The following is a 22,624-nucleotide window of genomic DNA, read 5'->3' as shown; positions in this document are numbered from 1 at the left end:
GTCCTGGCTGCCTTTATTTTCAAGCTTGTCTCCTTCTCTTGCAAGTCTTTTTGGGTGAGAGGAGGAAAAACTGTCTTTTTCAGACAATTGAAAAGTTCTTTTTGAACAATTAGTGGCCACATCTTCCCTCTATTTTAAAACAAACGTTTTTTTCCCCTCTTCAGTTTACAAATAACTGAAGGTCTTTTTTCTGTTTTTGACATATTGGACGTGCGCTTCCTGCCGGCTCGCTATCTGGTCCGGACCGAGCACGGGCAGGAAGCGACATGCGGCCGAGGCCTGTCACTCAAGCCGCTGAAGGCGGGCCACGCCCTTTCCTGTCATGTGACATAACGTGAGCATCTTGGTGCCAGTATAGTAGCCTGCCTGCTGAGTTCACCCACAAAGATGGCATAACTTATGTTCAGCAAGCGCACTTGATGCCTTTTGTTCTTTTGCTGCTTAGGATTCATCCCAATCAACTCTTTTGTTGTGTTATGTTGCTTGTGCTGGAAGTGGAACAAAACAATGAAAACAAATCCATAAAGTGATGAAAATGGATTCGTTTCTCAGCCTACCCCTATTCACCCCCCCCCCCCCCCGAGAAAAACAAAATGCGGCTCGTGTGCGTCCTGCCAAGGATTTCATCATCATAATCAAAGAAATACATGATAGTTCAAATAATAACGCTAATAATAATCATAATACTTCCCATCCGGTAGGTGCATTCGCGTCCACTGTGACGTCACTCAGGTAGCTCTGCCGTGTCAACTTGCTGCGTCGGCTGTGACGTCACAGCCTCAAAATGACCTGCACCGTGTCCGCCGTGACCCCCCCCCCCCCCCACCCCCCCCCCCCCTCCTCTGCTCGCGCGGGTGCTGTGGTGGCTGTGAGGAGTGGGTGGGGCGATGTGGGTGGGTGGGAGCCCCGCCGGGGTGCGGTCCGCGGTCCGCCCTCATTGTTCGGGCGTCGTGGAGGCGGGCGGGCGGGTGTGAGCGCGCTCTGCACCGGACCGAGGCCAAAGGGAAGGGGACGCTCGCGTGCGCTCGTCACGGGACCCGCGCGGACCCAAAGCTGCCGGAGCTCCCGGTACCGGCGCTACCGTCGGCAGCGAGCGGGCGTTCGGGCTCGGCCCAGTGCGTGCATGCGCGCACGGGCGCGCGCGTCTTTGGAGCAGCAGAAATGGAGGAGCGCGCGCGCTTCCAGAGGAGAAAACAAGCCAACCCGCGCAGGAACGACGGTAAGAGACGTGCACGCACGCACACGTCGCGACCAAGGAAACGTGCACGCGCGCGCTCTGCACTTCATCTTCACACTTCAAATACAAACTGCAAAAAGTTGACCAAAGTGGAATTATTTCACAAACCGTTCGATTCAACAACAACAACTTCCTGGCATGACGATGTCTTGTGTGTGCGTGTGTGTGCGCGCGTGCGTGTGAGAGGGTTAACATCACACATCCTAGTATGCGTGGAGTTATTTGTTGGATGTGCTACTAGTGCAGTCGGCAATGTGACAGGTGACGACTAGTGATAGAGAGATGTAATGTTGATTTTTTCAGGGCTAATACGATTATCAATATTTCAAGCCAATATTTGTTTTTTAAAATTAACTTTGTGAATGAATTGTGTTTACTAAAATTACTTTTCAAATGTTCAACACCTTTCATTTGAAAAAGAAACAAGAAAAATGGAATCCTTGAAAAATTGCATCTTGCGGGATTATCAGCATGTGTTCAGCTAAATTCAAAACTATAAAACCACTCACACTAAAGTTTTCTACTGCTACATAAAGTTTTTCAAAACGTCAACATCATTTTTATCATGATTAAAAAAAAAAAAAAAGTAAAAAGTGTAGAGAGTTCATCTTTTGAAAAGTCAAGTGGAAATAGAATGAAATCCTTCCATGAAACGTTCCTCATATGTGACTGAGTGACAAATGTATGCGAACGTACCTCATTTGGGATTGTTTTTGTCACGGTTGGTCTGTAAGAAGTTTCGAGAAAAGATGTTTGCAGCCAGACAGTGAAAAATGATCTCAACATGTTTGTGCACAAATCCATCCATCCATCCATTTTCTTGACCGCTTATTCCTCACAAGGGTCGCGGGGGTTGCTGGCGCCTATCTCAGCTGGTTCTGGGCAGTAGGCGGGGGACACCCTGGACTGGTTGCCAGCCGATCGCAGGGCGTTTGTGCACAAATAGAAAAGTTATCGCGAGCATCTTACAAATGCTGACCAAAAGACAAAATGTGCTACGTTCGCAAGCATTCGCCGCTCGCTTGATTGGCCTTCACGTTGGCCCTTGATGAATATCGGCGCCGATTATCGGCCCAGTCACGAGTGAGGACAAGAGGAGCAATTTTCCACCTGGGCAGAAGTTGCACACACAATAAATAAAAGAAAAAAAAAAGCCAAAAGTTTTGCATGAAGTTGTCGTTGAACATGTGACGTCACGTCAGGCAACGTTTGACTTTTGAGGCGTTGCCGGCCAAAATGACGACAAAACTTTCCTCAACCCGATTTGATGATGACGATGATAATGGCGGCTCAAGTACATGGCAACAATGGCCCCTCCACTTTTTCACTCATACAAATGGCTTTGATTGGCTGAGCTCCTCCGGCAAGGTCACACGCACATGCACGCACACCCAACAATCAATAGCTGGGTGAAGGAGTCATCATTACCCGTCCAAACTAGTCCAGCGTCCTAGTCAGCATCCTAGTCGGCTAACCAGTCCAAAGTGCACGGATGAGTTTCAATTCATTCAAAGTCCTTGTCAGCAGTTGCAGTCCCAGTCTCAAGTCCTCGTCAAGACTTGTAGCTCGAGTTCTTCTTCCTCGTCGCAGTTTGTCTTTTGTGTGTCACGCCCACTGACCTGTATAGGTGGGGTGAGGGTTTACGCCGGGGTGCTCACTATTTTTTAACAAGTTAAAAAAAATAAAATAAATTAACATGTAAATGGACAGTATGTTATGGATGTCCACTCTGTCCACTCTTAATCGCGCAGTTCCTTCAACCCCAATATTCAATTTGGCAGAGGCATCTTTTGTTCAATTAAACTTTCTTGAATTTAAAAAATTAGAATTAATTTCCTCCTGTACTAAACATCATTAAGCATATCATTTGCACATGTATTTAAGGCAAGTTGTAAAATGCCTGAAGTCCTCTTGTTTATGTTAAAAAATTTTTTAAAACTGTTTAGTCTAAGTAATGTCTCAAATGTTCTCCAATTTGTATCATGTAAATGGTATGTTTCTTGGCAGGAGCAATATGGCCGCCTTGCCACCTCAAAAGTCTTGGCCCATCGGCTAGACAGTCATATATTCAGATCAGTGTTCCTGTCAAACGTGGTTAGCATGGGTCCTGTTTGCCAATACAACATGTGAGATGTATGACCCCCACAATCGGCCCCCCACTATGGAAGAATGCCGAGCAGTCAGCGTGGCTGTCAACCACAAAAGAATGAGGAGTGTTGACCCGCCCCTTCAGCCTGTTTTTTGTTTTGGTGCAACTTTGTCATGTTAGCATGTGAAGGCGGCCGGTGCTGATGCTAACACTGTTAGCATGTGTTAGCATCATAGCATGTGACAGGCGGGCGGAAGGAGGTCAATCAATCACACATACACACACACGCGCGCACACACGCACGCACACACATGACCCACTCCGACTTGCTGCTGCGCTGCCATTGGCTGACGTGGCCCAAGTTGATGCACGTGTTGGCCAGCCCAATCGCTTTGTTTTCTTTATTTGTATTTGCATGTTGGCTCCGCCTCCTCCCTCCATCCACAAGTCAATGAGATGATGGGGATCAATCAAATTCCTGTCACGTGGTTGCTGGCGACACAAACGTGTTTCTGGCGGCGGAGCTTCCAGGCAGACATTTTCAGTGCGACGATTATTTATTGATGGTATTGGTAACGGCAGATGGTGGCTGATGGCAGGATTGGCCGCCATCTTGTGGCCGTTTTGGGATCAGGACGTAGAAATTGGAAAGGAGCAGAATCGAACATTCTAAGGAAAAATGCCATTTTGGGATATGTCGCGCTTTCCTCAAAACGGTATTTGGTGTCAGTATCGTTCACTATTCAAAACTTAAGTACTCGTACTGGTATTGTCCAGCGTCCACTCGATTGTTGTGTGATCATGATTGGACGTCAAGAGTGGTCACCTGACAGGAAGATGATGACTTCAACTTTTTCACACTTCCTGCGTCAGCACTTTCACTTCTGCAAACCTTCCCGGAACATGAACACGCGCACGCGCATTCACGCACCAACACACACACACGCACGCACACCCATGAAAGCATGACACACATTCATTAACATACAGTCATGCTCCAAAAATGACAATATTCTGATTTTTGCAGTGCTGTGATGCTATATTGTAAATAAGCCCCTCCCCCCTCCGCAGTATTGGATGACATCATCACGACGGCGCGACAGCAACAAGACGGACAAAGTGAAGACGAAGAGACGCTTGGTGAGTCGCCATGGCAACACGCACCTCCACCAATATGTCAACATTTGTGGCAAGCGCATTTTGCAAGACATGAACACTGCACTGCAGCGGAAAAAAAAAAAAAAAAGGTCAAGACAAGAGAAAGTGACGCAACCGACATCTTTCCAGAAAACTTTTTGCGCGGCGGCTAGACAATTGCTTGCTAGTCGGACATCCGACTGAAAATATTTGCATCAAAGGAAAAACTTCTTTTTTTTTTGTTTATGCTTCATTGCATTCTAAGTTGGAAAACAAAATACATTTTTCATTTTTAGATCAGCAACTTTTTTTGTTTGAACTTCCATGTAAAGCGTGCTGATCAGACCTCCTCCAAATGGATTTGTGTTGTATGGGACGAGGTGACGTCAAAACCACGGTCGCCATTTTGCCAGCCAGCTGGCAAATGGACCGCTTCGTTGAAAAGTGATCAGCATCAAAAATCACATTTACGCCTTTCAAAAACTATCAAATGCCTCTTGATTAGCATTAGCATTAGCGATGCTAGCTACATTAGCGTTGGAGGCGCTGGAGTTAAAATGCTGGCATCAGGTGGCGTATAATACAAAATGTCAGCACAATCAAGCACAATTTTTTTCACGCCTGTAATTATTATTATCGATTTGAAGACGAGTTGCTGCTGAAGTCCATTTCTGATTTTTTTTTAAGTTCACCTTCTCAACGCTTGTTAGCGTCAAGTGTCGCTGGGAGGGTTTTCTGCTAAATAAATAAATAAATAAATAAGTGGAAACCCAAGACATAAAAATAAATAAATAAATACCTGGAATTTCAATAGGAAGTGACCTAATATCAACAGGAAGTGACCCGACTTCAACAGGAAGTGACCTGATTTCAACAGGAAGTGAGCATGCTAGTGCTAAGTTAGCATGCTAATGTTAGCTGAGCATGCTAATGTTAAGTTAGCATGCTAATGCTAAGTTAGCATGCTAATGTTAAGTTAGCATGCTAATGTTAACTTAGCATGCTAATGTTAACTTAGCATGCTAATGCTAATGTTAGGTTAGCATGCTAATGCTAATGTTAGCTTAGCATGCTAATGCTAAGTTAGCATGCTAATGCTAGTTTGTCATGCTAATGCTAAGTTAGCATGCTAATGCTAATGCTAAGTTAGCATGCTAATGCTAAGTTAGCATGCTAATGCTAAGTTAGCATGCTAATGTTAAGTTAGAATGTTAATGCTAATGTTAGCTTAGCATGCTAATGCTAAGTTAGCATGCTAATGCTAGTTTGTCATGCTAATGCTAAGTTTGACATGCTAATGCTAAGTTAGCATGCTCAGCTAACATTAGCATTAGCATTAACATGCTAACCTAGCATTAGCATCCTAAGCTAACATTAACATGCTTCTTTTGTCTTTCTTTTAGGCTTAGCGAACCGAGAATACCCAAAAGATTTATGTATGATAAATTGGATATTGTGCAGGAAAGTGAAAATGCAAACTGAGATGACGTATCCAAATTGGTGGCAAGTGGAATCGTCTAACGCAGATGACCGCTGTCACGTGATACAATTTGACAACACTGACGTTTGCTTGCCAAAATGAATATTTTCAAACTTGCCCAGATAGTAAGTTCCAATGTGTGTCCCCAACTCGCCAGTGGCTGCCAAAAGACCTCAAAGCGGGTGTGTGTCCATCACCAAAAAAAATGTGTACGGCATCAGATGAAGAAGGGAGGCAGGCACATTTGGACGAGGAAGGGAAAGTTTGGACTTTTGTCAGCCAACGTGGACTTGGGCTGGCCCATTTGTTTGGGCTGAAAGTTTTTGTGCCGCTTTCAGGCTCACCGCCACACGAGTACCTTTGGAGCAGCGACACGGCCGTCATCTATCCGGCAGACCCAGACGAGGGGGCGGAGCATTTGGGCCCGGACGCCCACCGCAACAACGGCGGGGAGGCAGAGATCCAAAGTCATGTGACCACGCAGAAGCCAATCAGAGAACAGGTCAGCAGCAACCGGAGCTCCACGAAGAACACATACTACGACCAGTTTTGATACGAGTAATATGACCAATACCCCTACAAGTCATGCTACTAATAGCTAGTACTAGTAGGAATAGTACTGCTACCTCCAGCATTCCCACTACTAATATAAACCTCCATCCCTGCTATTATTTTTCTGCGACAAGTAATACAGCTATGATTAACTGACACTCCTAATATCATGAAGATAATAATAATAATACTAATAATAATAATAATAATAATAATAATACTAATAATAATAATAATAATAATAATAATAAAATGTTAATTGCTGCAACTATTACTTTATTTTATTATTTGTATGAGAATATTATTATTTTAAGAATAACATTATTATTATTATTATTATTATTATTATTATTATTATTATTATTATTATTATTATTATTATTATTGTTGTTGTATTATTATTATTATTATTATTATTATTACATTTCTGGTACTTCCACCATAACAAATACTAACACTATTACTAACACCAATACGACTACAACTTGTATTTGTATTGTATTTGTTCTGCTAGTGTTGCTACTAATAGTAGTACCACTACTTGTACTACTATAAATAGTAAAGTGAGTACTATGATGATATGACCACCCATTCTGTACTATCAATAAGCAGTAAGCATTTTACAAGTACTACTATTGTTACACACTAAAAATGGATTGGTAAAAAACAAAGAAAAAACAAACAAACAAAAAAACAAAACAATCAATCTTGTTAGTTGAGCTCATATTGTATTGACATTTTTTTCCGGGTGGTTACGGGCATGAAAATTTTATTGGTTAGCCAAACAACCAATGAAATTGGTGACAATAGAAAGTAAGCCTAGATACATCATTTGGAAATGTTTATTGCATTCTAAATGTATATATATTAATTATCATAAGCGATTACAATATATTGTGTTTCAAAATGTAATTGTGTGTCTTGATTGATGACGAGGCATGAGCAGCTCTGTGACCTAGTGGTCCAGTGTCCGCCCTGAGACTGGGAGGTCGTGTGTTCAGTCCTTGGCCGGGTCATACCAAAGACTATCAAAATGGCACCCATTTGCCGAAGTTGACACTTGGCATGATGGAATTGGGGGGTCCGATCACCAAATGATCCCCCAGCAAGTGTGGCCCTGCTGCTGCTGCTCACCGCTCACTCCCTCAGGGGATGGATCAAACGCGGAGAACAAATTTCACCCCGCCTAGGTGGCTGTGACAGTCAGTGGTACTTTTTTTCTGAAAAAAAATGTCAGCCTCAAACACAGATGAAGCAAATCTCTTGTATTGGTTGGCCCAATCACCAATATTTCATATTGCTTGAAAACGCTGACCATTCTAGAGTGCTTGTTTGAAGCAATGGATCTGTCGGACACATCACTACCAGTGAGATTGGTCAAATGGAACCCTTTTTTTTTTTTACCAATCGAATCTTAGGGTGTACGTGTTTGGGTTGTTACTATTACTACATGACCTGACACTAGCAACACACATTTCATTCACTGAAAAAACCCCCCATCAAATCAGTCAAAACACACAAAGACGCACACACACACACACAGCCATGAAGCTTAAAAGCCACCCAGATGGCCGACTGTGCTTAAAAGGAATCCAAATCCCCCAAACAGCAGCAAGCGTTTCCTTTGCGACGTCTACTTCATTCAAACGCTTTTAACTTCTTGGTGTTCAACTTGTTTTATTCATTCTTCACGTTTGTTTCCGTTTCTCTCATTCTCATTTGGAACTAAACCTTCCCTTCAATTTCTTGCAAGTCAAGTCAAGTTGATTTGGATGTCACATAACCTGAAAGGGTTCCAAAGGCCCCGTTGACAAAAAATCAACTGATTGGAGCCCCAACCAAAACGGCAAAGCAATGCTGAGGAAAACTCATTGGCGGAGAGAAAAAAGAAGGTTAAAGTATCACCGATTGTCACACCTATCTAAGTGGTCACACCTATCTATGTGGTTTGAAATTCGCTCTCTGCGTTTGACCCATCCACCAAAGGAGCGGCGAGCAGCAGCAACAGGAGCCATTTTGCACAATTCCAACCCGAAATGCTGAGTGTCAAGCACGGAGGCAAAAGGGTCCCCAGTCCTCCACCCCCCGGCATGATGAGCAGGCTGCACCAGATGCCCAGTGGGCAACATTTACCACATGTTGTGATGTGACGTTGTACAATGACAACTAAAAAAGTTCTTTGAATGCGCACCGCACTTGGTGTAAAGGGTTCTTCCTCAACCCCGAACCCGATATTTGAACGGCGCAGAGTCCTCCACGGCGACGCTTTGTGGAAAGTGGTCTACGTCAGATCTCGCTGCAGAATCCAGACAGCAACATCATCAACATCATGGCCGCCGAGCGACTGGAGAGGTGGGGGGAAGGAGAGGGCGTAAAACAGGCCAAAATTCACCTCAGGTGCTCAGGGAGGGCCAGAGACTCAGTAACTGCACAAAAGTGCACAAATAGATCTTCAGGCGAGATTTCAGCATTGCTACGGAAAGCAGTGCTGGTAAAATGTCCAAAAATATCGAGAATAAAAAAGCGAGAGAAGCGGAACGAGTCTCTCGGTCCCAACTCTGAGGTCTGCACCGCGTGGCGTGAGTCAGTGCAGCAGGAAGAAAGGCTGAAATGTTCGCTCACTTTGATTCCAACCATTTGATACACATTTTGTTCCAAAGAGACATTTCATTTTCAATCATTTGTAATTCAACTCACTTTTAGTGGCACTTGTTTGACTTCAGCTTTTTCCTGTTTTCTTTCACTTTTGTATTTCTTGTGGGCGTGCCTGCGTGCGCAGCTGCCGAACGGAGTCGTCAACCGAAAGTTCAAGTGCAGCCAGTGTGGAAAAGCCTTCAAGTACAAACATCACCTGAAGGAGCACCTGCGCATCCACAGCGGTAGGTGGCGCCTTCTTATCAGTTGGGCAGGGGATGTGCCGTGCAAAAGGTTGGCGGCGGCAGCGGCGGCGGTGCTGCTTTCAAAAGTAGTGCATCCATTTTCATTGAAAAGACAGAAAGTGCACTTCCAAGGGTAGGCGGGAGGCATCGTACTAAAGGTAGGAAGTTGCTAGTTAGAAGAACAGCAAGTGAAGTTCAAAAGGTGTACAAGCTACACTTGGAGTTGAAAGGACAGAAGCTGTAGTGGTAAAGGGATGAGCTGTTTGTTGAGAGGTGGAGTGCCGCACTAAAAGATGATGAGGCCTGTGTGGCCGTTTGGAGGACAGCCTCTAACGTCTTCTTCTTTTCCCCTTGTCTTGTTTTGTGGCCGGCTTCCAGGTGAAAAACCGTACGAGTGCTCCAACTGCAAGAAGCGCTTCTCCCACTCGGGCTCGTACAGTTCCCACATCAGCAGCAGGAAGTGCGTCGGGCCAACGGGTCTCCACCGACGTCCGCAGAGGGTCGGCTCCGCTGCTAATTGCTCCAGGTCGTTGCCCGGTGCCCCCTGCCTGGCCCCCGCCCTGGCCCGGCTCCGCCACAAGCTGGAAAACGGCAGAGTGTGCCAGCAAAACCGCCTCCACGTCCAATATGAGACAACAGACTCCAGCCTGGATTATGGGCTTATGATGGCCTCTCGGCATAGCTTTGGCAGACCTGGCAGACCAAAGGTACCTGGGCTCTACACAAACGGGTTCATTTCCAACAGCCGGCTGGAAAAATTGGACATAGACTTCCTTCTACCGAGGACTCTGGAGAGCCAAAACGATGTCCACAAGATGTGCCGACAAAAGGTGTACAGCAAGCCAGAGGAGGTTTCCAAACTCAGAACTTACATGAAGGAGCTCGGAGCCCAGATGGAGGAGAATAATCTACGCAGCAGCACCACTCGGAGCTTCATGGACGACACCCTGGAGTTGGTCAACCAGGCAAAGGGTGAGTTGGACCAAAACATACAACACAAGACCAAACAGACAAACCTGTCCAAAGAGGAATCCTGCTCAGTCTTGTCTTGTCAGTTCTGCAAGGAGACTTTCCCAGGACCCATTCCGCTACATCAACATGAGCGCTACCTGTGCAAGATGAACAAAGACATCCAAGCAGTTCTACAGCCTGCCGGGCTCAGTCCAGGTTTGGAGTCCTCGGAATGGCCCGTGTCCACTAAGGAGCCTTGCACCAGCCCCAGAACCCCTTACAAGGATCACTCGTCAGTCATGCAGACTAACTGGGCCATGAACATGGAGCCCGACTCAGAGGAACTGATCAAGATTTCATTGGCTGTGGGCCTTCCGCAAGAGTTTGTTCGGGACTGGTTCACTCAGCAGATTCCCAGTCCTCCCAAGGGCGGCGGATCAGAACTGCACCAGATCTTGAGATGCTCACCAATGCTGTCAAACAGTGATGCCGTCCGGGGACAGTTCACGTCAAACAGTCCAGGGGAGAGAACACCCGACCCTTTGGACCACAATAGTCGGTCACCGCTCAACTTATCATCCTCGTCCTCCAAACAATCACAGAGTAGCTCCTACACGCCAAACAGTCTGGTCTTGGAGGACCTTCACGCCGATACGCCGCTCGATCTTTCTGTGCCCAAACATCTGGCACACCAATTCACCATGAGAAGCAGCTCCAACGGTCTCAAACTGGAACCTAGAGGCAATCAAGGTGTCCCAGGACAGACTTCAGGAGCCGTAGGCCTGCTTGACATCAAGAAAGAGTTCCTGGACTCTGAAGGCAGCATAAACTGCCATCAGTTGGAAAAAAGTGCCACGTTTGGGATCAATCCCTCAATGGCAAGTCCGGTCTATCAGTCCCTTCCTCCGCACGCCACCTTCTCTCCGCCGACGTTCATGTCTCCTGCCCAGTACCCAGTCCTGGACATGGACATCATGAACTTCATACCCCAAATGGCGTACACTTACGCTAGCGGGGCATCCACCTTTGCCGACAAACCGCACGCCAGGAAAAAACCGTGGAAAGCAACCTTCCAGGTGCGGCTTTGAACTTACCTTGGCACCTTTACTCATGGAAGTGTTTGGTGTGTGTGAATTTTGGAAAGCAGTTTTTTTGTTTCCGTTGCCTTTTCCTCTGTTTGGAATGATACTTGCATTTGGCTAATAGTTGAAGAGTGAAGAGCGTGTAGGATGGGGCGGTGGGAGGTCCGGGGGGGCGGGGGAGAAGCTTGGCGGGGCTGTATTAGGGCGTTGCTTTAAACGCAGGTCTGCAGACCTAAGCTCTGTCCAGACTTGGGATCATAGCGGGTGGGGGACACGGGGGCAAGGGGATCCAGAAGGTGTCTCCTTGTCAACAGGTGTGGGATTATCATTCTGCGCGTGTGTGTCTGTGCGTGCGTGTGCGTGCATATGCGTGTATGTGTGTGATAGAGGTCGCTGTTGGACGGGTCTCCGGATTACCTGTCAGGTGCGGAGCAGCTGACAGAAAGCGAGTCAAAAGCGAAGACTGCGAGTGGCACTGCGAGCGGTACGTACGCCTGCGACTTGTGCCACAAAACATTCCAGAAGACCAGTTCCCTCCTAAGACACAAATATGAGCACACAGGTACATTCCATAGTTTTATCATCTTTCATGCGCCAAAAACATTCATGTCTCACTCCCCATTCCCATTCCGATGTCAAAGTTACCTGCAGTAATTAGATTTTAAAGAGTCACATAAGAGTCATGGTTCAAACAGACGGATTTCGAAGAGTCGAGTCACATTTGAAAGAATCTTTTTTAAAAGGGCCACGTGGTTAACAGATATATGAATAAGAACCATGTTAGAAAAGAGTCGTGTTTGTATAAGCTAACATGAGTCACATGAGCCATGAGTAAGAATTCATTCATAACATACGTATCACATATGTGTCCCATTGAGGAGTCATGATTCAAAGAGTCAGGCTTAAGAGTCATATAAGAGTCATGGTTCAAACAGATGGATTTAAGAGTCCAGTCATTTCTGAGTCACATTTGGAAGAATCTTGAGTTACGTGTTAACAATGCGTGTATGAGAATGATGTTGGAAAGAGTCAAGTCTCATTTCAGAGTCGAACATGACTTCTATTAGTTTTACTTCCAGTACGTAATATTTGTTGAGTTCCCCCCCAAAAAGAAGGTCATTGTAATAAAGTAAGTCAACTCAGATTTCCAGATGACTGTTGGCTCTTCCTCCACGAATTGAAAAGACTCAGATATGAAAAGAATGGGCAGACAAAAACAAAGGGCATTTCTACTCTAATTCGAGTTTGTTTTTTAAACGTAAAATGTAGTTTCAGTTTGTGTTTGTTTTTGGAAAGCACTCTTGATTTTGTTTGATTTTGGGGAGGAAAATGTTTTTTTCAGTTGTAGTTTAGGTGATTTAGTTGCTTTTGGTGTGAAGTCTTGTGTGTCAATGTTCCTTGCGAGAGTCGTGTTGAGCGTGCATGCATGTGTGTGTCCTGATGCAGGCAAGCGTCCCCACCACTGCGATGTCTGCCAGAAGGCCTTCAAGCACAAGCACCACCTGATCGAGCACTCGCGTCTGCACTCGGGAGAAAAACCCTACCAGTGCGACAAATGCGGCAAGCGCTTCTCGCACTCGGGCTCGTACTCGCAGCACATGAACCATCGCTACTCCTACTGCAAGAGGGAGGCCCAGGAGAGGCGGACCCAACGCCTACCGGCGGACCACCCCGTCGACCCGGACCACCCCATCGGACTGGCCCGCTCCGGTCCTGTCTTGACGGCGGAGGCGCAAGCTTTCGGGGAGGAGGAGGAGGTCCAGACGGACTCCGCTGGCGAGCAGGATCCCCGTTTGCACCGCTAATCACAAACGGACTGTTTTTCATTTCACAACGTTTGCACTTGGGGGGGGTGTCAGGCGAGTTTTCCTGATGTCAAGTCAAGTCCCGGCTGGACCGAACACTCCAGTCAGATCCCATGGACTGTTGGTCTGCTCAATGCCGCTGACGTCCAAGCTAAACGAAACTAAGACAAGCTCAACAAAGTAAAGCTAAGCTAAGCTAAGTGAAGCTAGGCTACGCTAAGCTTGGCCCTTTTAGCTAGGCTCGACTCGGGCCGGTGCTGAGTTTGCGAGGATTGAGGCTACGTTCATCCTGCAGCTGTTTGATCCCAAGTCGCAGCTTGTAATGTGAACAAACGTGTCCGTCAAACATGACCGTCGTGTATCTACCGAAGCCAATATGGCCGCTTCCTGGTGTAGCTCTCAGTCCTGACGTCAATCTCAATGATTTTCTGCAACGTTTTCTTCCGCTTCTCATTTCACCTCGTATTCTTTTCTGCGCCTTTGTCCGCCGTCTGATTTGTTGGACAATTGTGTCGTCTTCTGATGATGAGCGTCCAGTCGCGTTGGATCGCTCGCACATTCGACTTCTGTCTGGGCTCGGATTGGAAAAAAGTTGCACATAATGTGACATTGTGACATGTGACATTGCCGGCTTCCCAAAATGCTGACATTCAAATTTGACACCTTGCAAGAATGTTTTTCATTGAAAAACAATTCTTGGATTTGTTTTGTCACTGACAAAAGCTAATAATTGATCAACAAAATACAAAGTTGTTTGATCCAGTCCATTACTCCCTCCTCTTCTGGTTCACAGTCACATGGAGGGATTTTGTGAGTCGTACCATCCTTTCGCTTGTGGAGCAAACTTGTCACCTTGGACCACTCAAGCCAATCCTATCACCAGCAGTTTGTCTCATTTCGCCTGCATTGAACGACAGGTCACATTTTTTTCAAGCTCGGAAATCTTCCATGTGCTCCTTTTGGAATCGCAATGAGAGACGCACACTTTTGGCATGCTAACGTGCTAATATGAAAACCCAAGTGCTCATCGGCTACTTGGCCATTATCATTGAAACCCCAATTTTGTGTGCAAGACTTCACGTTTTTTGAGCGGTCAAATGAAACCTAAATGATGGACTTGTTTGAATGAAGTCCACTCCATCTGTATTTATTTGATTGAAATGAAATGTATTGCTTCTCGAACTAATGTGTGACTGTAAAAAGAAAGAAAGAAAGAAAGAAAGAAAGAAAGAAAGAAAGAAAGAAAGAAAGAAAGAAGCTACTGCAGTTATTAAACTAATGTTCAATTGAAGGTGTTTTTTTATGACTATTCAGAAATTAAGCTGTGTAACACACACACACACACACACACACACACACGCACACACAAAATCACCGTCACATGTGGATGTTACGTCATCGCTCATCCTTGCCTTTTTTCTTTTTTTTTTAAGGAAAGTTTTTATTTTTATTTTAACAATTCTTTATTTACCGACTTATAAATTACACACAAAAAACAGGGAAACTAAAACATTTAAAAAAAAGTCACTCATTTTTTTTTAACGCTTTTATTAACACAGTTCAACACATCTTTACATTTAAGAATACGTCTTGCATACATACCAGATACAAAAATCAATAAACAATTTAAAGATAGTATCGCTCATCACTATCATGTCATCAGCGTCAAGGCCTGACGCCATGACGTCACACGTCACGTAGACGGAAGGCAGTCACGCCAGCAGAATGGAATCACAGGTGCGTGCTCGCGTGTGTGTTGTCTTGTCATAAATCTTGATTCCTATGAGTTAGCCGTTAGCTCCTCGCGTCCAGCCGGCTCAAGTGTTTTGTTGTCTGGCGTCGCTGGACTTTTGTTGCTCACTGTTACATAGGACCCAGGCAGCTGTACACAAGCTAACGCGGCTAACCGACGTGCTAACCTTGCTGAGCCAAGCGAAGCGACAAGTGTCCTGTAAAGAGCCAGACGACTCTTTTGGACACATTTGAACCCGGTTCGGGTGAGGCATCAGTGGAATGAAAAGCAGTTTTGTGTGTCTGTGTGTGTGCTTGGAAGACTTTGTCTTGGAGGGTGCCAAGATTGACTGATTTTCTATTATCGATAACTTGCAAGCACCTCAGTGTGGTCAGATGGTAGTTTTTGATCACGTAATTTGATTGATGGGAGACCACAAGCATCAGCCAATTCAGTCGTACAAATATTATGAGATGATTTATTTTCCTGGCACAAAGTCGAAGTGGAAGTTCGGATGTGTTCAAGCCGTAACACACGAAGACTCTAGACGCTGGTCTTCATGTGAAGTCAAAGAGGGTTAGAATTTTACCTGGGACCTTTTTTTTCTTTTCTTTTTTTCCCGAGTGTCAATTCTGTTTTTAAAAGGCTGATGCCACACACACAGCCACAGCACAGCACACTCTTGTGGCCCGCCAGTTGCCCATCCGTGTTGCAGGACAATGTAGGCAACATTGGAGTGTCGGACATTTTGGTGGGGACAAAAACAGGCTGATTGAAGCCAGGTTGAATGGAATAATCTTCTCACAAATTTGCTCACTCGTCCCCGCACCTGGCTGATAATCACACCTTGAGGGGTTTTGGGCTGATTTGAGCCAAGACAAGTTGAGTGAGTGAGTGTGCGGTATTTGCCTTTGTATGGCTAACTTTTCAAGTTCATCCGTTGAGCCACATTGTTGCCTGAGCGCCAACAATGACCTTCCATCATTTTCCGTCATTGCTGTCCCAGAATGACAAGCGCGCCGTCCGCCATGGCCTCCGGCGTTGATGACCTCCCGCGACCTTGGCACATGGGAGCCAAACAATGGGCGCGCGCGCTTGGAGGAGGTGACGTGACGCGGATGTTATCGTTTGTGAATTTGTGGGCACAATGGCCGCCGTAATGACGAGCGAGGGTGGAGCCGATAGGCCGCCTCATTTGCGTCTGCAGATACGCCGCCGCCGCCGCAAATGACATGGCCATTGTGTCCCTAATGGAGTCGTCCGCCGCCCGCCCGTCAATCACTTTCCCGTCTTCATGCTCAGGCCGCGCCCCCTCCCGCCCGGGTCCTGCTCCTGGAACCCTTCTACGGGGGTTCCCACAAGCAGCTGCTGGACCTGCTGAGCGCCCACCTGGACTCGTGCGTGGCCTTCACCGCGCCGGCCAAGAAGTGGCACTGGAGGGCCCGAACCTCGGCGCTGGACTTCAGCCAAAAGGTGCCGCCCAACCCGACCTACAGGTGGGTCACGCTTGGTGGGCCAGGTTCTGGAAACTGCCTGGAATTTGACTTTGGCTTCTGCGTCTCCTGTGGCCGGCAGGGTTCTGTTCTGCAGTTCGGTTCTGAACCTGTGCGAGCTGGTAGCCCTTCGACCCGATCTGGCCCGGTTAAAAAAGGTTGTGTACTTCCACGAGAACCAGTTGGTGTACCCACGACGCAGGGAGCAGGATCGGGACTTCCAGTACGGCTACAACCAGATTCTGTCGTGGTAAGCGTCGAGTTCTTGGCTGGGCTGCACATCACGTGGGTCACGTGTGACGTCTTGTTGGCAGCCTGGTGGCGGACGTGGTGGTCTTCAACTCCGCCTTCAACATGGACTCCTTCCTGTCCAACTTGGCGCCCTTCCTCAACAAGATCCCGGACTGGCGGCCCCCCCAAGACCTGCTGGCTGTCATCCGGCCCAAGTGTCACGTTCTTCATTTCCCACTGCACTTGGCTGACGTTGGTAGGTCAGTGACATCATCAACATGGGACGTGCGTGCGCGGACGCCACATTGGTTGGTCGGTTACTTGGCTGGGGATGTTCGAACCAATCGCAACTTTTCACGTCCGCTTCTGAGTTTGACCAGGGAGGGATTCAGCGCCGGTCGCATGCTCGCTCGTCCTGCGTTTGTCTCCGCCACTGACATCATCGGCGTGTGACGCGCGCGTCTTATCCTCCCGCCTCACTTGTTTGCTCTTTAATCAAAGAAGATCAAGTTTAATCGCAAAAACATCTGCTGAGCACCTTCATCCTCCTTAATCCCGCACCTCATCACACAACATCCTCATCCTCACGTGTGTGTGTGTGTGCGCGCGCATGTGGAGCTTGTCAGCCAGGATGAGGTATTCCACTCAAGTTGTTACACACACACATCATCATCCTTGTGCTCATTTGTGTATGTGTGTATGCGTTCCTGCCACGTGTGTTGTGTGTGTGCACGTGCCACAGCACCTGGCTGTCCGTTTGTTTTTTCCAATTGGTCCGAATTGAAGGAGGCCGTCCGTCAAGCCAAAACAATACGTGTTTGCAGATGAGTGTGAAAAGGATGAGAAGGTATAAAGTGATGGCGTGGCTTCATATGAAGTATGAACCTCGTGAATGCGCTACCCTCGTTGAGCACAGGTGGCGTGCGTGCGTGTTCAAACAACACGCCGGCCCACCCACCTGCTGCGTGCACGGAGATGAACGTGCAGTGGCGGCTGGAAGGTCCACGCAACTTCCAGGAAAAGAACATTTTCATCTCTTTTGTAAATTGTCTCACACAAAAACATTTTGGCTGACAAAAGGCAACAAATATTCATTTGAGACTCGACGTTGCCTGCTGGATTTACTTTGATTTTGTCGTTTGATTATTTGGACATGTTGCCTGAAATTCTTGACATACGTGTCATAATTTGTGTGTGTGTGTGTGTGTGTGTGTGTGTGTGTGTGTGCATGCTCGCACGTTGCTGTTTTCAGGCTGCTTCCCAGAAACAAACTCCCGCCAGAAGTCCCGGCAGCAGCGACGCCGACACACGCCGATGATGTCACGACGCCGCAGACCCGCCCCGACTCTCCCGGGACTCCGCTGCACATCGTTTGGCCTCATCGCTGGTAAAACATTGATAACAAAAGATGGCCGCCACATTTGAGCGCTGGCGTGCGCAGGTGAGCAACGTCCGCCAATGAGATTAGGCGGCGGCGGCAGGCCGTGTTTTTGTCGTCCTCTCATGTCAGCAGCACAGGCGGGGGCGCCCTAATCGGCTCGCAACTCAGCAAAACACAGCTGGATTACAGCTGCCGCCGCCACCGCCGGCGCTTTTATTGAGCTGAAATTAGGATTAGCCCACGCCAGACTTCATCTTCTTCTCATCTTTGCCGCTAATCTGACGCTGGCCTGGATACTCGCGGGCCGGTGGGCTCACGTTAGCCACCACGCCGCCGCCATTGCACTCAACCAAGCGTCACCAATTATTCATCACGCTCGCTTCCAAACTCATCAGTTTTTGCGTGCATGCGTGTAGGGAGCATGACAAGGATCCCGAGTTGTTCCTCAGCACCATGTTGAAGTTGAAAGAAGAAGGACTGGACTTCCGCTTGTCCGTACTCGGGGAAACCTTCACCGACGTGCCAGGCAAGCACATGTGCACACATGAAGGCGTGCGCGTTTGCTGCATGCGCTTGTGTCATTTTCCAGAAGTGTTTTCCCGCTGCCGACCTGCGCTGGAGCCGCACGTGCTCCACTGGGGCGGGCTGGCGTGCCGAGAGCGGTACCTGAAGGTTCTGTGCCAGGCCGACCTGGTGCTGTCCACCGCGCGACACGAGTTCTTCGGCGTCGCCATGTGAGACCACACGCACACTCATCTGGCCACTTCACAACCTTTCACATACTTGTGGGCCCTCGTCAAAACCATCAGCAATAATTGTATGTGCGTGTTCAGGTTGGAGGCGGTGCACTGTGGTTGTTACCCTCTGTGCCCCAAAGCTTTAGTCTACCCTGAAATCTTCCCAGGTACAAGCACCACTGATCTCAATATATTATGTCACAGGACGGCCATCTTGCTCCTCCTATCTCGCGAGATGACAAAACGTTTACATGTACAGATGAGACATATACAGCTGGTTGGCACTTAGTATAGGGGTGGGGGTGGGGTGGGGTGGAGGGTTTGGCGTGGTGCTAACTATTTTTTAACAAGTAAAAAAAAAAAAAAATAACGAGTGGATGGTCTGTCCGGTTTTGAAGGACCCCTTTTCTTTTATGGCTCAGTTCCTTAGACCCCAATATTATATTTGGCAGAGGCATCTTTTGTTCAATTACACTTAAAATTCTTACATAAAAATATACAAGTTTCCTCCTGTAAACATCATGAAGCATATCATTTATACATGTAATTTAGGCATGTTGTAAAATGTCAGAAGTCCTCTTGTTTATGTTTAATAAATTGAAAACTGTTTCTACAAAGTACTGTCTCAAATTTTCTCCAATTTGGGTACTGTAAATGTATGGGGGGTAAGGCGAGAAAGGTTTCTTAGGAGGCGCAATATGGCCGCCTCGCCACCTCGAGGCTTGGCCAATCGGCTAGCCAGTCATATATTCAGATCAGTGACAAGGACACACACACACACACACTCATTGTTAGCCCCGCCCACATGAGGAGCTGTCCAGCCAGCCGATGGCGATGACCTGAAATGACCCCGCCCCCTTTTTTCCCCCAGCGGAGTACCTGTACGCCACTCCGCAGCAGCTACTCAAGAAGTTGCGTAACTTCTGCATCCAGCCAAGACGGGTGCGCACGCACACACTCAAGGTATCGTGCACACACACACACACACGCACACCCATACACCCACAAGAATTGAACTTTAGAGCAAAGGTCAGAGGTCACCATTTCTGATGAGAACAGCTTGTGATGTCCTGACTGGCAGAGGTGGCCACTTGACATTTTTTTGCAGCTCCGCCATCGTGAGTCAAGATGAATCATCGTCGTTTGATTTCAGTTGTGAGAATGATTTGGAAAAAGAAAAGAAAGATGCGCTGTAGCAGCACAAAGCAAAAATGTCGTGTCAATCCGGAGCGTGCCAGTCATGTGACATTTTGTTTGCAGGTGGACACATCTCGTTTCTCGTGGGACGTCCTCAAGGGGGCTTACCAACGTCTGCTCAGCACGTGAGCTGACGCTCTTCTATGCAAGTGCTTCCTCTTTGATCATGTGATCATCAAGAAAGGTGATTGGCCGGCAAGTACAAAAAACAAAAACTTTTCCCCTTTCACAATTGGCAATTTACTGACGTCGGTGAGGTTGGAACCTCACATGTCACAATTTGCTCAAATTCAAATTTGGCCAAATGATTTTATTGTTGTTAGAGGCACTATCATTGTCATTGAGGGTGTCACCAAATATATAAAATATATGTATTCATTAAATATATGTATTCTTTTTTTTTTTTTTTTTTTTTAAATCATGAAAATGTTTTGTCCAGGAATGAAAAGTAACTGTTGAGCAGCGTATTTGTTGTCATGTTGACCTTTGCACTTGACGTTCCTCCTAAACGACATTACAGATAACAACCCCCCCCCCACCCAAAAAAAGACCAACTGCATACTTAGAATGCTCGTCGCAGTGTTTGAAGTACGCACCGGTACGGAGCTCCGGCGGCGGCCATCTTGCGTTGCCACACCTACAGTAAAATTGAATACGTTGACTTTTCCACTGTGTACTTTTCACGTTCTTTTCTTCCTCTCTGGCCGAAATAGCAGCATGTGTGTGGCATCCGCTTGCACCAATAAGTATCAAATACCTCTAAATGTGTCGAAATCAACCAGATTTTTTCACATACTCATTAATGAGGAACCGACTTGGAAAGAGCATATTAGCTTTGCTTGTAATAAGGTAACTAAATGTCGGTGGGATCATTCGGAAAATTGGTACGTTTGTACATTCATCTTGTTTTGAACGTTGTATTATAGTATAGTTGATCCATAACTCACCTGTTGTAATATTGTATGGGCCAGTACTTTTTGTACGTATCTTCATAAAAGTGTTCTGCTGCAAAAGCCGTTTGTCAGATTGGTACATATGCCCCAACCGCTCCACTTTTGTTCATCTTGAAATATGTATATTTCTTTTCAAATTGAAGTGCATGGGGTTCACACTTGCCTCAAAAAATTTTTTATTTGAAACTTTCAAGTTCATTCATATTCAAGCAGACAATTTGTGCTTACAGCATCTCGAGGTCACTTTTCATTGAATACAAATTCACAATTAGTAACAGATTCCATCTCTTGATGTAAATATCAAATGAAACTTAAGGAAGCTTTCATGTCCAAGAGATTTGGTGCTGCAGAAACTTGACTGATTGTATCGTATTTAATATGTGTACTGCCATGGAATTATTTTTTCTAGCAGAGTTACTTTGAGGATATATTGGTTGAGACTATATATAGGATTGGTAGCATATTTTTGTTATGAAAATGTTAGTTTATTATTCTTAGGGGGTGAGGTCCTTGAAAAGCCCGTAATGGTTTTCTACCTCACCTTCACGTCTTGTATTTATTTGATTTTTTTTTTTTTACTGCCATATTTGTATATTTAAAGATTGTGTCAAACAAAATAAATAAATGCAGATTTCGTATGTAAGAATGTGACTAAATTATCTATCATAAGGTATCTTTCCAAGTGCTACTAAAGTCGTGATAGTAAGATATTATATATACTCGGAATGGTTGATGCAAACAATGAAGTTCATTATTTGCTCGGGTCTCACGAGACCATACATACATACCCTGACATAAAACACTAAAGAAAGGGGAAGAGAATGTGTCAGTCACAGCCTCATTAATTACTGAGCATGAGTGGCCACAACTGGTCCCCAAGCACAAGTCGTGTATTTTGAAAGGGGTGTGCGGAGGATCCCTTTTTCGTTTTGTCTTGTCTTGTGTGCAACGGAAGGTGACGACGGCAAAGTTTTGCTTTCGGAGGATTTGCCGCTCATCAAAAAATTCCACTTGGCGCCTCAAAGCAGATTAAAGCGGAATTACGACCTCATCGCAAATAATCCCGCCAGCACGACGACAGACAGACTTACAGACAGACAGACACGTCATCAACACCCAGGTCAATTGAGGTCAAAGTTCATCGCGGCCTCATCAAGCTGACGGCCCACCGGACGCTTGATTAGGAACATCACATGCTAAACATTTAGCATTAGCCCCGCTGTTGGCTAGCCGCTGATTTGAAAATAAAAACGTATATTAGTATTGTTATGATTGCATTTTTGTTGGTTATGTCCAAGTGCTTGCTGTTGTGACGCTAATTAGTTTGTGGCGCGGATGAACAACAACGGGCGCTTGTCACAGGGCAATGGCGCCCTCTTCTGGCATTAGCGGGAACTGCTTATTTTATTTGAAGCAAATTTACACAGGCAGAAATTAGGGTATATGCTAGTGATGTGCTTCTTGGGTCGAATCCCTGAAGCGTGTGCCGAGTAATGTAGATGAGTGGTTCATGAACGGCGTGTCAATGTGTGTGTTGATGACGTACGTGGTGACGTTTGAAGCCCCACGAAGCAGGTGTACCACGTGACTGATTCAGGAAATGATTCGCTAGGTTTGAGTGTAGTTCGAAATGAAAGCGGCAAAGAAACGCTATGGGTTCCCCTTCACTTTTTCTGTTTTCCGGTCCC

General features: G+C 46.3%; 2 protein-coding genes across 7 annotated transcripts; both read left to right on the top strand.

The window, feature by feature from the left end:
* Positions 1-958: 958 nt before the first annotated feature.
* LOC144030905 (zinc finger E-box-binding homeobox 2-like) lies at positions 959-14,463 on the top strand. Of its 2 annotated transcripts, none has more exons than XM_077537571.1 (7): positions 959-1,219; positions 4,398-4,466; positions 6,282-6,445; positions 9,275-9,374; positions 9,753-11,401; positions 11,795-11,891; positions 12,854-14,463. In XM_077537571.1, the coding sequence occupies exons 1-7, from the start codon at positions 1,162-1,164 to the stop codon at positions 13,210-13,212; spliced, it is 2,496 nt and encodes an 831-aa protein (XP_077393697.1). In that variant the 5' UTR covers positions 959-1,161; the 3' UTR covers positions 13,213-14,463. The 2 variants fall into 2 exon arrangements, with proteins under 2 accessions (XP_077393697.1, XP_077393696.1); XM_077537570.1 differs by having other exon boundaries at positions 11,795-11,969.
* Positions 14,464-14,883: 420 nt separating this feature from the next.
* Positions 14,884-20,996, top strand: gtdc1 (glycosyltransferase-like domain containing 1). 5 transcript variants are annotated; one of them, XM_077537008.1, is made up of 10 exons: positions 14,962-15,209; positions 15,951-16,048; positions 16,247-16,440; positions 16,520-16,687; positions 16,752-16,928; positions 17,921-18,055; positions 18,466-18,783; positions 18,883-18,953; positions 19,658-19,749; positions 20,047-20,996. In XM_077537008.1, exons 2-10 carry the CDS (start codon positions 15,989-15,991, stop codon positions 20,110-20,112), a joined length of 1,281 nt encoding a protein of 426 aa, XP_077393134.1. In that variant the 5' UTR covers positions 14,962-15,209; positions 15,951-15,988; the 3' UTR covers positions 20,113-20,996. The 5 variants fall into 5 exon arrangements, with proteins under 5 accessions (XP_077393137.1, XP_077393134.1, XP_077393136.1 ...); XM_077537010.1 differs by lacking the exon at positions 14,962-15,209 and adding an exon at positions 15,216-15,830; XM_077537009.1 differs by lacking the exon at positions 14,962-15,209 and adding an exon at positions 15,216-15,834.
* Positions 20,997-22,624: the final 1,628 nt, after the last annotated feature.

This window comes from Festucalex cinctus, chromosome 11, assembly GCF_051991245.1.
Source record: "Festucalex cinctus isolate MCC-2025b chromosome 11, RoL_Fcin_1.0, whole genome shotgun sequence".
NCBI classification, from domain to species: Eukaryota; Metazoa; Chordata; class Actinopteri; order Syngnathiformes; family Syngnathidae; genus Festucalex; species Festucalex cinctus.
This window is presented reverse-complemented; position numbering and strand designations above follow the sequence as displayed.

What these genes read in the sequence shown, in the direction of transcription:
- LOC144030905 (XM_077537570.1), top strand. Translation starts at nt 1,162, where the DNA reads ATGGAGGAGCGCGCGCGCTTCCAGAGGAGAAAACAAGCCAACCCGCGC. An exon ending in TGAAGACGAAGAGACGCTTG is followed by an intron (nt 4,467 to 6,281) that starts GTGAGTCGCCAT and finishes TGCCGCTTTCAG; the next exon opens with GCTCACCGCCACACGAGTAC. An exon ending in AGAAGCCAATCAGAGAACAG is followed by an intron (nt 6,446 to 9,274) that starts GTCAGCAGCAAC and finishes CTGCGTGCGCAG; the next exon opens with CTGCCGAACGGAGTCGTCAA.
- gtdc1 (XM_077537008.1), top strand. Translation starts at nt 15,989, where the DNA reads ATGACCTCCCGCGACCTTGGCACATGGGAGCCAAACAATGGGCGCGCG. An exon ending in TACAACCAGATTCTGTCGTG is followed by an intron (nt 16,688 to 16,751) that starts GTAAGCGTCGAG and finishes TCTTGTTGGCAG; the next exon opens with CCTGGTGGCGGACGTGGTGG. An exon ending in CACTTGGCTGACGTTGGTAG is followed by an intron (nt 16,929 to 17,920) that starts GTCAGTGACATC and finishes TGCTGTTTTCAG; the next exon opens with GCTGCTTCCCAGAAACAAAC.